This window comes from Pseudopodoces humilis, chromosome 28 (genome assembly GCF_049639895.1).
Source record: "Pseudopodoces humilis isolate 2021_Gansu_Grassland_sample_001 chromosome 28, ASM4963989v1, whole genome shotgun sequence".
NCBI classification, from domain to species: Eukaryota; Metazoa; Chordata; class Aves; order Passeriformes; family Paridae; genus Pseudopodoces; species Pseudopodoces humilis.
Genome location: NC_142227.1, coordinates 2,545,580 through 2,557,712, shown reverse-complemented (window position 1 = coordinate 2,557,712; position 12,133 = coordinate 2,545,580). Strand labels below are relative to the sequence as shown.

Below are 12,133 nucleotides of genomic sequence, written 5' to 3'. Positions count from 1 at the left end.
GTGCAGGAACGTGCCATGGGGAGGCAGTGTTCCTCTGGAATAGCGAGACTTCACCAAAGGATCTGGGGATTTAGTGGAAGTGAAGAAAATGAAACAGAGGCAAACTATTACATTAATTATTTGGTCAGCTTTTTGGGAATAATACGGGTGTATGCTCCAGTAATAGTGGGGAAATTGCAGCACCTGGAAGTGGGTTCTTGCTTCCCAATTCCTCCCAACACCTCGATTATGTATTCTTCCTCACTTCCTTTCCCAAATCCCAGGATGCTAAAAGCCTTCTGCATTCCATGACTGCAATGCCTCAGCCAGGGGTGACACAATCCCCCCAGTCACAGTGGCCATGCTGGTGGGAGCTCTGACCCGGAATCTCCTCACAGGGAATCAGAGCTGTGTTGGGATCACAGCTGATCTCTGCTGTGGGCACTCACCAGGCTCTCCAGGCGTTTTGCCACGATGGATGCAAACCTCCTCTCCCCTGCCAGCTCTGAGATGAGGAACACGTACTCGGGAGCAGAGACCTGGTTGGATCGGTGCGTTCGGCCTAGGGGGACACAGGAACAGGGATGGAACGGAAGGTTGGGATGACCTGTCTGGAATGGGAATGTAACCAGAAAAGCCACATATTGCCCATCTTTCTCACCCTGGGGAGTCCATCCTCTGCCCCAGAGCTCAGGGCTATAAACCCAGCTCTGCCAAGTCTCAGCAGCACCAGTGACTGTGCCTCTGATCTTTTCCCCACAGAGACATCTCCTAAATGTACCTTGGGTTGTCACCACACCTGACCCTCCCAGGGTCCATCCCACAGCCTGGCCCACGCTCAGGGGAGGTGACAGTGCCCAGGGACACCCAGGCCTCACCGAACTGCTGGATGGCCCGGTCTGCGCTCCAGGGCAGCTCCAGGGTCATGTGCACCCGGCGCTTCTGGTTCTTCACCCTTCTGTCTGCTTGGAGGGAGATCCCTGAGCTGGAGGCCTCCGAGATTATCGCTACGAGCTACAGGAGAGATGAGTGAGAACAGAGTGAGGCTCCTGGACAAGTGTTAAACAGCTTCAAGAAACAGCTCCAGGCACTAGAGCAGCCCCAGTCCACAAAGGGACCTGGGAGACTTTGTCCCCTTCCAGCAGGTGAAACCCACAGAGAGCTGCCGGCCTGAGGCTGGCAGGGAGGCACTGACACCCTCCCTGCTCTCCCCCCTCCCAGCACACTCAGTCCTGTGCAGGTTTTTGGAGCTGGACCCCAGCTCACCTTTTCCCCCTGCATGAAACGCTCCTTCTCCTTCAGGTTGACGTGGTCTATGGAGAGCCCTTGCTCGGCGCGGGACTCGAACACGACGGAGCCGTCGGGCCTGCGAACCACCCGTCCCTTCCGGCCCGTCATCTGCACACAGGAGAGGAGTGCCATCCAGACAATTCCCAACAGCTTTTTCACACTGCCAGGGGGAGGAAACCCTCTGCCAGCAAGAATCTTTTTTCGTATAGAAGAAATTTTTCCCTATATGGGCACAGGTTGTCCAGAGCAGCTGTGGCTGCCCTATCCCCGAAAGTGTCCAAAGCCAGGCTGGATGGGGCTTGGAGCAACCTGGGATAGTGGAAGGTGTCCCTGCCCAGGGCAGAGGGGTGGAATGAGATGATCTTTAAGGTCCCTTCCCACCCAAAGCATTCCACAATTCTGTGACTCTTTGCTAGCCCCTTTCCCTGTCACCCAGTGCCACCAACATACACTGACAGTGGGAAGTACCTCAGCCACGTTCTCCGGGCCCCCAAAATAATCAATCAGTTCATCCAAGGTGTTGAGAGGTAGCTCTTTGCCCAGTGCTTTCACTTTTGCTAGGAGGTCTTGCTTCATCTTTTCGACCCTCAGCTCTCTCAGGCCGTGCAGCTCTTTCTGGGAAGGCAGCATGTGGAAACTACCTGCAATGTGAAAAGCAGTTTAGAGGTTCTTGGTAACTGGACATCAGAGAGGGGTAAAAAGTTATCCCAGAGGGTTTTTGGGGGCACTGCTGCTGGATACAGGCACCACAACCTGCAGTCAGTGCTGAGCATGGAGTGAATTTCCTTCAGTCTTCCCCGTTCTGCTGGGGGAAGGAACACACAAGGGCAGCAGATCAGCTGCTCGCTGATCACAGCGGGGGAACGTGGATCAAGTGTGACCCCCAGGATAAAATCCAGCCAGGATCACAAGGCAGTCCCAAGCCTGAAGGGGTCCCTGCAGTGCCCCCCTCCCCAGCTGTCCCCGTGTCACTGCCCCGCTCACCCCTGTCCTCGCCAGCGCAGCCGCCAAAGGTGTGATCCACAAAGATGACATCGTCCGTCTCTAACAGGGACTCCGGGGAGGAGGAGAGGTCGCTGTCCAGCCCCATGTCCGAGTCGGTGCTGCTGTCATCACTGATCTTGATGATGACCCCTTGGTCACACGGGCCCCGCAGAGCCTTGGGGCAGCGGCCCCGCGGCCGCCCTGCAGCAGAGAGCGAGCGGTGTCACAGCCCCAGCCCCAGCAGGACAGAGAGGGACAGCTCAGACAGGAGAAGGAGGAATCCCAGAAGAGCTGAGCCTGCCCAAAATGACAGCCTGAGCTCAGAAACACAGAGCCTCTGGGGTGGGGGTGGCAATTAGGGAGGGAGGAAGAGCAGGAAAGAGAAAGGAAGAGAGAGAAAGACACTCCTGAGCAGGGCTGCAGTTGGCTGCACACATCACGATGGGTGCATGGCTGGCTTTAAGCAGTGCCAGCTCCTCAGGGAAGGAATCCCAGGGGATTGCCTCCAGAGGAGTGTGCAGGACACAGGAAGGTGCTGGAGTTTTGGGACATTGTTCACTTGAGGCACAGCACGACGTGTCCCCGCTACGTTCAGTGATCAGCTTGCACAGGCTGCTGCACAGCCTGCCAGTGCTGCTGCCTCCTCTGCCCCCTGTTCCACATCCCACTGGAGGAGAAATCCCAAAACTCCTCTTGACTGCAGCCACAACAAAAAATTCTGCAGGGAAATTATTTTTTCCTCAGGACATCTGCTATGCTCTAAGTAAGGGGCTGTGGAGGACCCTCCTTGCTGCAGGAGGGGTTCAGACACCAGGCAGGTCTTTTGTGCCATCTGCCCCCAAATTGGGTCGAGGGGAAGGGTCAGGTCAGGCCAGTGGGGCAGAGGGAACAAAAGTGGGGATGACCCAGAGCTGCTGTCCTCTTGAGTGAAGGAGCAATGGGAGATGTCCAGGAGGGCAAACCAAAACCAGGGAGAGCAGCAAAAAGCCTGAAGTGGGGAAAAGGGCAAAAGACAGAGAAGCTGAGTGGCTGGGGGGGAGCAGCAGGGCAGGAGGCAGGGGCTGGGCTGGGAGTGAGGGAGATCTTACGTTTTCTTTTAATGCCCGTTCCTTTTTCTCTCTTTCTTTTGGTTGAAGGAAAGTGCTTCTGAATTAGTGATAGAAAGACGCCTCTGAAAGTAAGATGCAAAATTTATTCCAGCTGCCAGCAACACGTGCTGGTTATCACATACCAGTGTGTGTTTGGGATAGCCCCACATGCCATGGAAGAGAGGTCAATCCACCCCATCCATGGCCACCAGCTTGGGCTCAGCCAGCCCTTGGTACAAGGTGGCTCTTGGACCTGCAGGTCCTTTATATAGCAATCAAGAAGGAGTTTTAAATTGGAAATTTAAATTCCTCACTACATTAGGAATCTGCTACTCAAAAATCCAGTAAGCCCTGGTGCCCCAGCCCCTCTCCATGCCCTGAGAGCACAGACCACTGTCAGACCATCCAACAGATGTGCTCCACCAAAGTCCTCCAAATCCCTGGCTGTGGGCCTCCTTCCCACAAAACCAAGGGACAGAACAGGGATCTGTAGTTGTTCCAAGTGAATGGAAGAAAAATAAGTTAGAAAAAGTGAAAATCAAATTCTGCGAGCTGTTCTGCAAATTAAAGAGCAAATGTTTAAATGCTGACTGTGTGGATGAACCCCCAGGGCAATGGGGTGGTACTGATTGAGCTCTGCTTGAAAAAAAAAACCAACAAAACAACAAAAAACCCCAAAGCCAGACAGATGAGAGGATGGACATGAAAACTCCCCCAGGTGAGAAAAGGGAGACTTGGGACCTGGGGAGGGAGCTCCAGGACCCTTGGTGTGAGGGGCTGAAGGGGACAGTGACCACACTGCTCTGCAGAAGGACAGAGCCCTGTGACTGCAGTTATGTGACACCAGGAATGACCCCTTGTCCTGTATGCTGGGGTGACCCAATGACCACTCACTCTGCAGCCTCCCAGCTGTGAAATTCCACTCACTTCCCGCACTCACCCCTCCCCATCTCCCTGAAAACAGAGCCCTGGCCTGGAATCCACTCACAGGACTGTGTTTATTTTTAACCCCATTTCTCGGCATCTTTAAACTGCTCCTTCCCAGCACAGCCCCCTCCAGAAATCCCCCGAAGTGCTGGAACACCAGGACACACATTTGGCAGCTGAGCAGACGCCAGGAGACACTTGGTGATCTGGCCAGGGCTGTGGAACACAGAGCTCCTGCCCCTGGGAGTGGGGATAACTCACACAGAGTGGGACCCCTGACAGACCCCTCCTCCTGCACCGCTCAGCCAAGGACCACACTGTCCCCTAGACTGGGGTTCTGTGACATGGAAAGCAATCCAAGGGGCCAAATGACCCAAGGAAATGCCAGACCTGCCCTGTGCACTGTCACCAAACTGTATTTGGTTTTCAGAAATGGGCTGGAGGCAGAGGAGTGACACAGATCAACCCAAACCCCCGTCAACAAGGGAGGAAAGCTCGGCCCAACCCGGCCTCATGCTGCCTCGGGCATCTCTCACTGCTCACACCTGCAGCAGAAGTCACTTGGAAGAAAACATCTCTGCAAAACAGAGGAAAGCCAAACCAATCCCAGATTTTTGTCCCCTGTCATGCAAGAACATTCAGGGACAGGCTGGGGTTTTGGAAGCTGCAGGAAAGAGGGGGAGCAGGAACCTTGCTCTCTGCTGAACGGGTAGCACACGTCCTGCTGCTGGCTCACTCCTGGCACAGGCAGCTCTCCTGTTACTGGGAACAATGGCCACACAACCAGGACACTGGTCTGTGAGCTAAAAAACAGCTCTGGTGGATCTAAACTCCTCAGACCACTCCTCCCACCCCCTGCTCCACTGACATCATCTCACAGCATCATCCCAGCCTCTGCCATCACAGTAAATTCTCTTGCTCATTTCTTCTGTGCCAACAGCCTCGTTTTCCAGAGCCAGATCCACACAATCCACCTCTGAGCTACATTTCTGGCTCTCTTTCTGCCAATTCTTTTATGTGTGTAGAGAGTAGCATCAGGCTCTTTCTGCAGGTCCATGGGAGACTTCAAAATCCAGGATGTAGCTCATACAGTCCCACTGAGGATACGGTGCCTCAAGAACCCACCTGAGTGTCCCCTCCATGGTACAGGGGGAGGTGACATCAAAAAATGCATTTTAAGACCTGCCAGTGCTCCGTGGCCCCAGGACAGAGCTTTCCACTCACCCCTCTGGCCTCCCACACACTCTGCAAAGGAAAACAGGGATTTTTAACTCACTCTGCAGCAGAGACAAAGCAGTTGAGGTGCCCATCGTTCTCGTCCAGGACCTCCCTGGTGCGAGCCTCCCCCGTGGACTGCAGGCCGATGACAATGCACTGTGGGGACACGAGGGATGGCACAGTCAGGTGCCAGGGCAGCTGCACTGCCACAGGCTCGAGGCATTTCCCAGGTCCAGGTGCCTCCCCTTGGCTCCTGTTCCAGGTAAATCTGTGCTGGGCCCGTAGCAGGGCTCCTGAGGAAGAACCATCTCTCAAATCTTTCAGCATCAACACCCCCCTGTGCTGCCCCCCCAGAGGAGGACTCTGAGCACAGAACCTCACTGACTGTGCTAGGAAGTTTCTGCCTAAAATCTCCAAGGTGCACCCAGACAGAAGAAAGGACAGAGCTGTACTTGAGGTGAAGGGTTTGGTACCTCTTCTAGAATTGGAGAATTACAGATAGGTTTGGGTTGGAAGGACCTTAAAGTTCATCTCATCCCCCGCCATGGGCAGGAACAACTTCACTAGACCAGGATGCTCCAAGCCCCATCCAAGCTGGCCTTGAACACCTCCAGCTTGAACATGACCCAGAATCCCCTCCCAGCCCAGCCTGACCACACAAACAGCAGGCAACACCTCAGGAGACGAGACGACCTCAACTCCCCAGCATCTCTCACTGGGAATCTTCTCAGAAACCCAGACCCCCTTCAGCCCGGAGGGAAATCCAGCCTTAAAGAGGTTTGGACTGGCTGCCAAACCGAGCAATAACTAACTCCCTTTGGTTGCAGGTGAGGCTGGGGGGTGCTGCTCCCATACCTTGTCCCGGGCCAGCTCCTCCTGGGCCAGCTCCACGAGCCGCCGCACCTTGGCAGCGATGCAGAGGTACTTGAAGAAGCGCTGGTGAGCTGACCAGAACTGACCCCACAGCGACTTCCGAGACTCCAGCCCGATGCAGTCGGCTGCCTGCTGGAACACCATCAAGGCCTCTGCCCACTGCAGATAATACCAGGAAGAATGAGTTAATAGAATTCCCATTGTCCCTCCTGCCATGCATGAGGTGACCAGAACAGTTTGAGGGTTGATAATCTGATTTAGAATCAGTGTGCACTGGGCTGGATGAACACTGGTTATCCTCTCCATTAGCACGATGCAGCTGATTTGGTTTGCAAATGTGGAACTTCCAAATAGAAGGAAAAAAGTCTAAGTTCTTTTATTATATCAGCTGAGCATTGTGTACCTCTTTTCCTTCCTATGTTCGAGGTCATGGCCACATTTAGGGGCCTCCCACATAGCAGTGGCTGTGCCCAAAGCATGGTCAGATCTCAGCCTCCCACTACAAGGGGCCCAGCTCACCAGCTTGGCTGCCTTGTCGTAGACAGCCTTGTACTGCTCGTCCAGAGGGATCTCCTCAATCCTGAAGGTCACCCCAGTGAAGCTGAGCTGCCGAGCAATGTACATCCCACTGACCTTCATGTCCATGGCCACGATCTCCATCGCACCAACTCCCCTGGGAGATGACAACAGTTGTGGCACCCACCTTGGAGCCCCAGCTCTGAACCCCAGCTGTGGAACCCCAGCTGTGAAATCCCAGCTCTGAGCCCCAGCTGCGGGACCCTCCCTCTGCTCCAGGGCAGCACAGAGCAGGTGCTTCTCCAGAACCAGCCCCACCCCAGCTCATGCTGCCCACACCATCCTCAGGCACTGCACCACCTCCCACACAAGGCCCCCTCCTGCACAGGGCTGGACAGGACTCACCTCTTCTCAATCGCGTGCAGGAACTCATCAAAGGCTCGGAATGGGGTTCCCTCCCCCCAGATCCCCAGGCGGCTCATGTAAATCATGTTTTTTGGCTCTGAGGCACCTGTTGGGACAGAAATCACTGTCAGCAAACCCACAGCACTTGGGAATAGTTGTGACTCAAGTCAAGAGAACCTGAAGAGGTTGTCATTTGCCATTGTGCCTTTGGAGACCTTTCCAAACACTGCCCTCCCTACATTCAGTGGGAAAGCATCACCAAGCAGCTGGAACAGCTGGCCAGGAACAAGTTAAACTGGAGAGAAATTAATCTGACCCACCAAAAATCACAAATAACATCAGTGATGGGGCTTGGGGCAGCTCTCAGCACGCTGAGCTCCTCTCTAGCCCTGCAGCACCACTGGCCTCTCCTTACTGATCTCACACACATTCACACCTCAGGGTGTCCCCTCAGGTGAGAGGGAACCTCTGCCACTCTCACACCCACACCGTGGGCAGAGCAGCTCACCTGTGGCACTGGCATAGACAACCCTTGCTCGAGGCAGCTTGTTCTGCAGGTCCAGCACTGCTTTGCCCATTTTGGTAGAGCTGGCGTTTTTGGCTTTGTGGCATTCATCAAACACAATCTGGAGAGGAGTGTCAGTTAAGGAAAAAGGATCTATTTTCATCCTGGGGATGGGAGCAGACAAAAGATAGAGCCCAGTCTCCTCCAAGCAACTGAACAACCTGTCCCAGTATCAAGAGGACTGACTCATGGCCCACACATGGAATTTGCTGGGTTTGCCCATCCCTGTGTTCTTCAGACCCAAAGTCACCCACCCCTCCCTCTCCCTTCCCCTCCAAGATGTGTTTTGTAATACTGAGGGAGAGGAATGCTGAAAAGGTTAATCCCAGCTGCTTCTTCCCCTCCTCCTCTTAACTGCATCCTGGGAGGAGGAGGAGGAGATCTGAGTGTGGGGGATTCCTGTCTCCTGCAGGCACTGGGCTGCTCCCACAGCTGCTCCCTGTGACTTCACAAGCCCCCAAGCTCTTTGTTCCCTGCTGAAGCACAATCACAAGCAGCAGTTTTGTCTCTTGGTTTTATAAGGATACAACTCCCTCAAAGTTTTCCCTGCACCACTCCAAAATCTGTTTTAAGCGTGTCCTGTGCTGTCCCCCGGCCTGGCTTTCACCTATCAGCGCTGAGTAGGTGGCAAAGAGGACTCCTTCTGAGGTAGCTGTGTCACCGTATTTAATCTGCAGGAAGAAAAGAGCAGGAGCACACACACAAGCTGTGATTGCTGTCCCCAGCATGTCACACCCATCCCTACCCACATTCCATGCCGTGCTGGACACATTCCCGCTCTGAGAACAAATCCCAGCCTGAGCTCAGAACAGGCAAAAAGCTGCTGGTAGCTGATGTCTTCAGCATTTGTGTTTGGCACTGAAATATGGTGATGACAGGGACTGTAAATGCCTGGAGAAGTGGCCCAGCCAATGTGTCAGCACATCTGGAAGTCTGCAGTGAACTGTGGGGACTGCACAAGGACATAAGATTTTCTGGCAAAAAAAGTGCTTCCTTTTTTTTAAGCAACTGTTTAGAGCCTTTCACTGCTTTGACCCTTCCTGCTTGTTTTAATTCCTTCTAGAAAATAATTTTCTCTTTGACAAGTGAGATTGTTGCTTGTCTTGCTGCCATGGATCACACATGTAATGAAATACAAGACAGGGACCTGTCATGTAATGAAATACAAGACAAACCCCTGATCACAAGCTGAAGAAAGTTCCATTTGAAGTCCTTTGGGGCTGAAAACAAAATCCCTTTCAACCTCCTAGTGGAGCACATTCAGAGATGTCACAAACACCTGTGGTTTCTATGGACTTTGTAAGAGCTGGTTGTTCAATACCATTAAAACCAGAGGAGAGGATTTAAGTGAACTGGGAAACACCAGAGACTCAACCACAGACACCCAACAGACACAGGCATCTCTGTGTTCCCTACAGCTTTGAGAAGTGATTCCAAGAACCAGCACGGGGAAAAGCTGGCCCAGCAGAGCAGAACACGTCTCACAGAGCTGTTCTCTCCACAGGATTCTTTAGGAATGGTGAAGAAGGTTCCAGCTCTGCTGTACTTGCACTCGCCTGCAGACACTTCCCACTCCCTGCAGGGAACAACTCTGTGCTCCCTGTGCAGCTCCACAATAAAAATAGCTGGAGTCCTGAGTGGGAAGAGCTGGCTGGGAGGAGGGAACAGAGGCTCTGCTGCTGCCTGAGCCTCGTCCTCATCCACGTGCTCAGCCAGAGCCTCCAACTGCTCCTGGGGGCTGATTTCAGAGCAGCAGTGCAGCTCCTACCTTGTTCAGAGCATGCACAGGAATGTGGGAGGCCTCGATGTCCTTCAGGTCTCTCTCAGCATCGTATTTGAGATCATTGGAGACGCTGAACCTGTGAAGGAGGTGTGGGGTGGTTATCTCCTCCTGGTGCTGCTTATCTCCCCCAGCAGTTGGGGCTGGCTATTTCCCCTGGGAGTCACAGCACATGGTGATTAACAGCTCTGACTAAAGCAGGAGGAGCTGTGCAGAGCTCTCTCATCTCCCACTGCCCACACATCCCAGTGTGAGATCTGACAGCCCGTCTGCCCCTCAGCACAGGCTGTCATCTGCAGCAAAGCCCCGTATTCCTGCACCCTGGAAGCCCAGGAACAACCCTCCACGAGTCCAGGGAGAGCAGGGCAAGGCTCCACATCTCACCCCAAGGAGCACAAAACCTGCTATTTCACAGTGACTCATTCTCCATCCCTGCTGTAGGGGGAATATTCTCATTTCACAGGCAGCAGTCAGGCACTAAGAGGTGGAAACGACTTACCCAAGGCCACAGCATGACTCAACTCTGAAGCCAACATCAGCACTAAAGAATTCCTTACTTCCAGATCCAAACTAACTCCAAGGTCTTACGGGAAAAGAGGGGAAAAAAACCAAAACCAGAAACCCCAACAACTTACCACAGAGCTTTTTTCCTCCCTTTAAGATAATTTTCAAAGATGATGCCCGCAACAGTCCTGCCCTTCCCGACTCCGGCACCGTCCCCAATCAGAAACCCAGCTCGCTGCCCATTGGGCAATAAAACTTCATGTTGCTGCAAAATCAAGAACAGAACTGAAAATTAAACGAGATTTGCCTTTGCTAAGAACTTTGATGTCAGCACCACTTAACCCTTTCAATCATCCCACGGATGCACGTGCACTGCTCAGCCAAACGACAGCAGGAAAGGTCAGGGGTCATGGTCAAGTTCACAAGTTCATGGGAAAGGCCCCCAAAATGTAAAGCCCTCTGCAAGAAAAGTCCAGGGTTCTTGCCTCTTAGGGAAACAGATGCCACAGAAACCCCTGGCTTAAGATAATCCTTCAAAAGGCATTTAAAATGCCAAAGGAGTTTCATCACCCGCATTACAGTAATTTTAAAACACACGTGAACACCTGTTCCTGAAAGAGGCATTTTCCTTCAGGTGTGGGACACCTGAGGTGCAGGAGGTACCTGGCAGGCGTAGATGATGGCTTCCAGCTGTAGTGCAGACAGGGAGCCTTTGTCAGCCACGGAGCAGGGCAGGGAAAGGCTGTAGGTGATGTCAGGTGGGGGGACGCTGGACAGGGTGCTTGTCTCAACCACCAGGTCAGGATGGTGCTTCCCAATCTTGGCTAAATGACAATAGAACACAGGTCAGCCGAGGTCTTTACTCCCAGGGGCACCTCAGAGCTCATCACCCAGCTGGAGCCCCGGGCACTGCAGAGTTCTCCTAGAAAACCACAAGCCTGGGAGGTGCCACAGCAAACACACAATTTCGTTAGGTTGGTCCACAGTGGAGTGAACAGAACTTCCCAGGGCAACACTCACACTTTGAAGGGATATATTCTGCATAGGTCTCCGTCTGCCCCAACTCTTCCGTTTCTTCCTCCTCACCTTCATCTTCCTCCTCTGCAGGAGCCTGAGACTGAAGAAAACAGCATTGACCCAATGTTAATGTTCTTGCTGAGCTACAGACATGTGTGGTGCTGTGCCCAGCCTCAAACTGCCACTGAAACCATCCCCCAGAGCCACAACCCCCCTAAACACAGTCCATCTCATTCCCAGATTAAGGAAAGCCATCACTGGGAGCCCACCCCAGGAGCTGCAAGAGCTGCCCAATGCCTGGTTCTCACCAAACTGGGGAGAGATGTTTGCACCACTCTTGGCATGGGCTGTGTGAGCCCTGCCCAACCTGCCCTGAGCTTTAAACCCAGGACTGTGTCCACAGCAAAGTCCTGAGAGCCCAAAGTGTCCCTTAACACAGCGAGGCTCCCCTCTGGGAAATGTAACACACTTCTGGGAAAGGGCAGGGATTTGTGCCTGAGTTTCTTATCTCACTCCCTCTGAAGGGAAAAAGGTTGGAAGTGCTCCTCCCAGCACTGGGATGTCACCAGGAGCATCCAGCACGGCTCTCACCTGGTAGCTGATGAGGAGTGGGGTGTTGGGGACAGCAGAAACGTGGTCACTGGAGCTGTTCAGGCCAGGGAATGATGCACTGGGTGAGAACAGCTGCAACACAGAGGGTGCAGGTGAGGAAGGGCAAACAAGGGGATGCACCAGCAAAGATCCTTGGACACTGATCTCTGCTCCATGCAGCTAGGAGAGAGCTCCCAAGACATCCCACAAGGAGAGACAGCTCCCAAGATACTCCAGGCTGAGGAGAGCCTTTGTCTGCTCCCACACAAACAAATTCACCCTGGAATTTCCCGACAGAGAGCAAAGTCAGGCCAGCAGCTCGTGGCATCCAAAGCAATCAGCAACTCCAGGAGTAGCACTACTCCAAGTTTACAGCCTGTGCAGAGCGCCAGGCTC

At 53.5% G+C, this 12,133-nt stretch overlaps 1 protein-coding gene across 3 annotated transcripts in view; it reads right to left on the bottom strand.

Moving 5' to 3' along the window:
* SBNO2 (strawberry notch homolog 2) overlaps positions 1 to 12,133 on the bottom strand; it is a 46,228-nt gene that overhangs the window by 6,737 nt on the left and 27,358 nt on the right. For all 3 annotated transcript variants that reach the window (XM_005531187.3, XM_014259978.2, XM_014259979.2), the window contains 17 exons: positions 11,738 to 11,830; positions 11,150 to 11,246; positions 10,793 to 10,953; positions 10,261 to 10,394; positions 9,614 to 9,704; positions 8,373 to 8,516; positions 7,789 to 7,906; positions 7,281 to 7,386; positions 6,879 to 7,032; positions 6,342 to 6,518; positions 5,545 to 5,642; positions 3,342 to 3,424; positions 2,254 to 2,454; positions 1,738 to 1,910; positions 1,246 to 1,377; positions 858 to 993; positions 429 to 541 (listed from right to left, as the gene is read on the bottom strand). In XM_005531187.3, the coding sequence (XP_005531244.2) occupies positions 429 to 541; positions 858 to 993; positions 1,246 to 1,377; positions 1,738 to 1,910; positions 2,254 to 2,454; positions 3,342 to 3,424; positions 5,545 to 5,642; positions 6,342 to 6,518; positions 6,879 to 7,032; positions 7,281 to 7,386; positions 7,789 to 7,906; positions 8,373 to 8,516; positions 9,614 to 9,704; positions 10,261 to 10,394; positions 10,793 to 10,953; positions 11,150 to 11,246; positions 11,738 to 11,830 (2,211 nt within the window). The remainder of the gene's footprint in view (positions 1 to 428; positions 542 to 857; positions 994 to 1,245; positions 1,378 to 1,737; positions 1,911 to 2,253; positions 2,455 to 3,341; positions 3,425 to 5,544; positions 5,643 to 6,341; positions 6,519 to 6,878; positions 7,033 to 7,280; positions 7,387 to 7,788; positions 7,907 to 8,372; positions 8,517 to 9,613; positions 9,705 to 10,260; positions 10,395 to 10,792; positions 10,954 to 11,149; positions 11,247 to 11,737; positions 11,831 to 12,133) is intronic.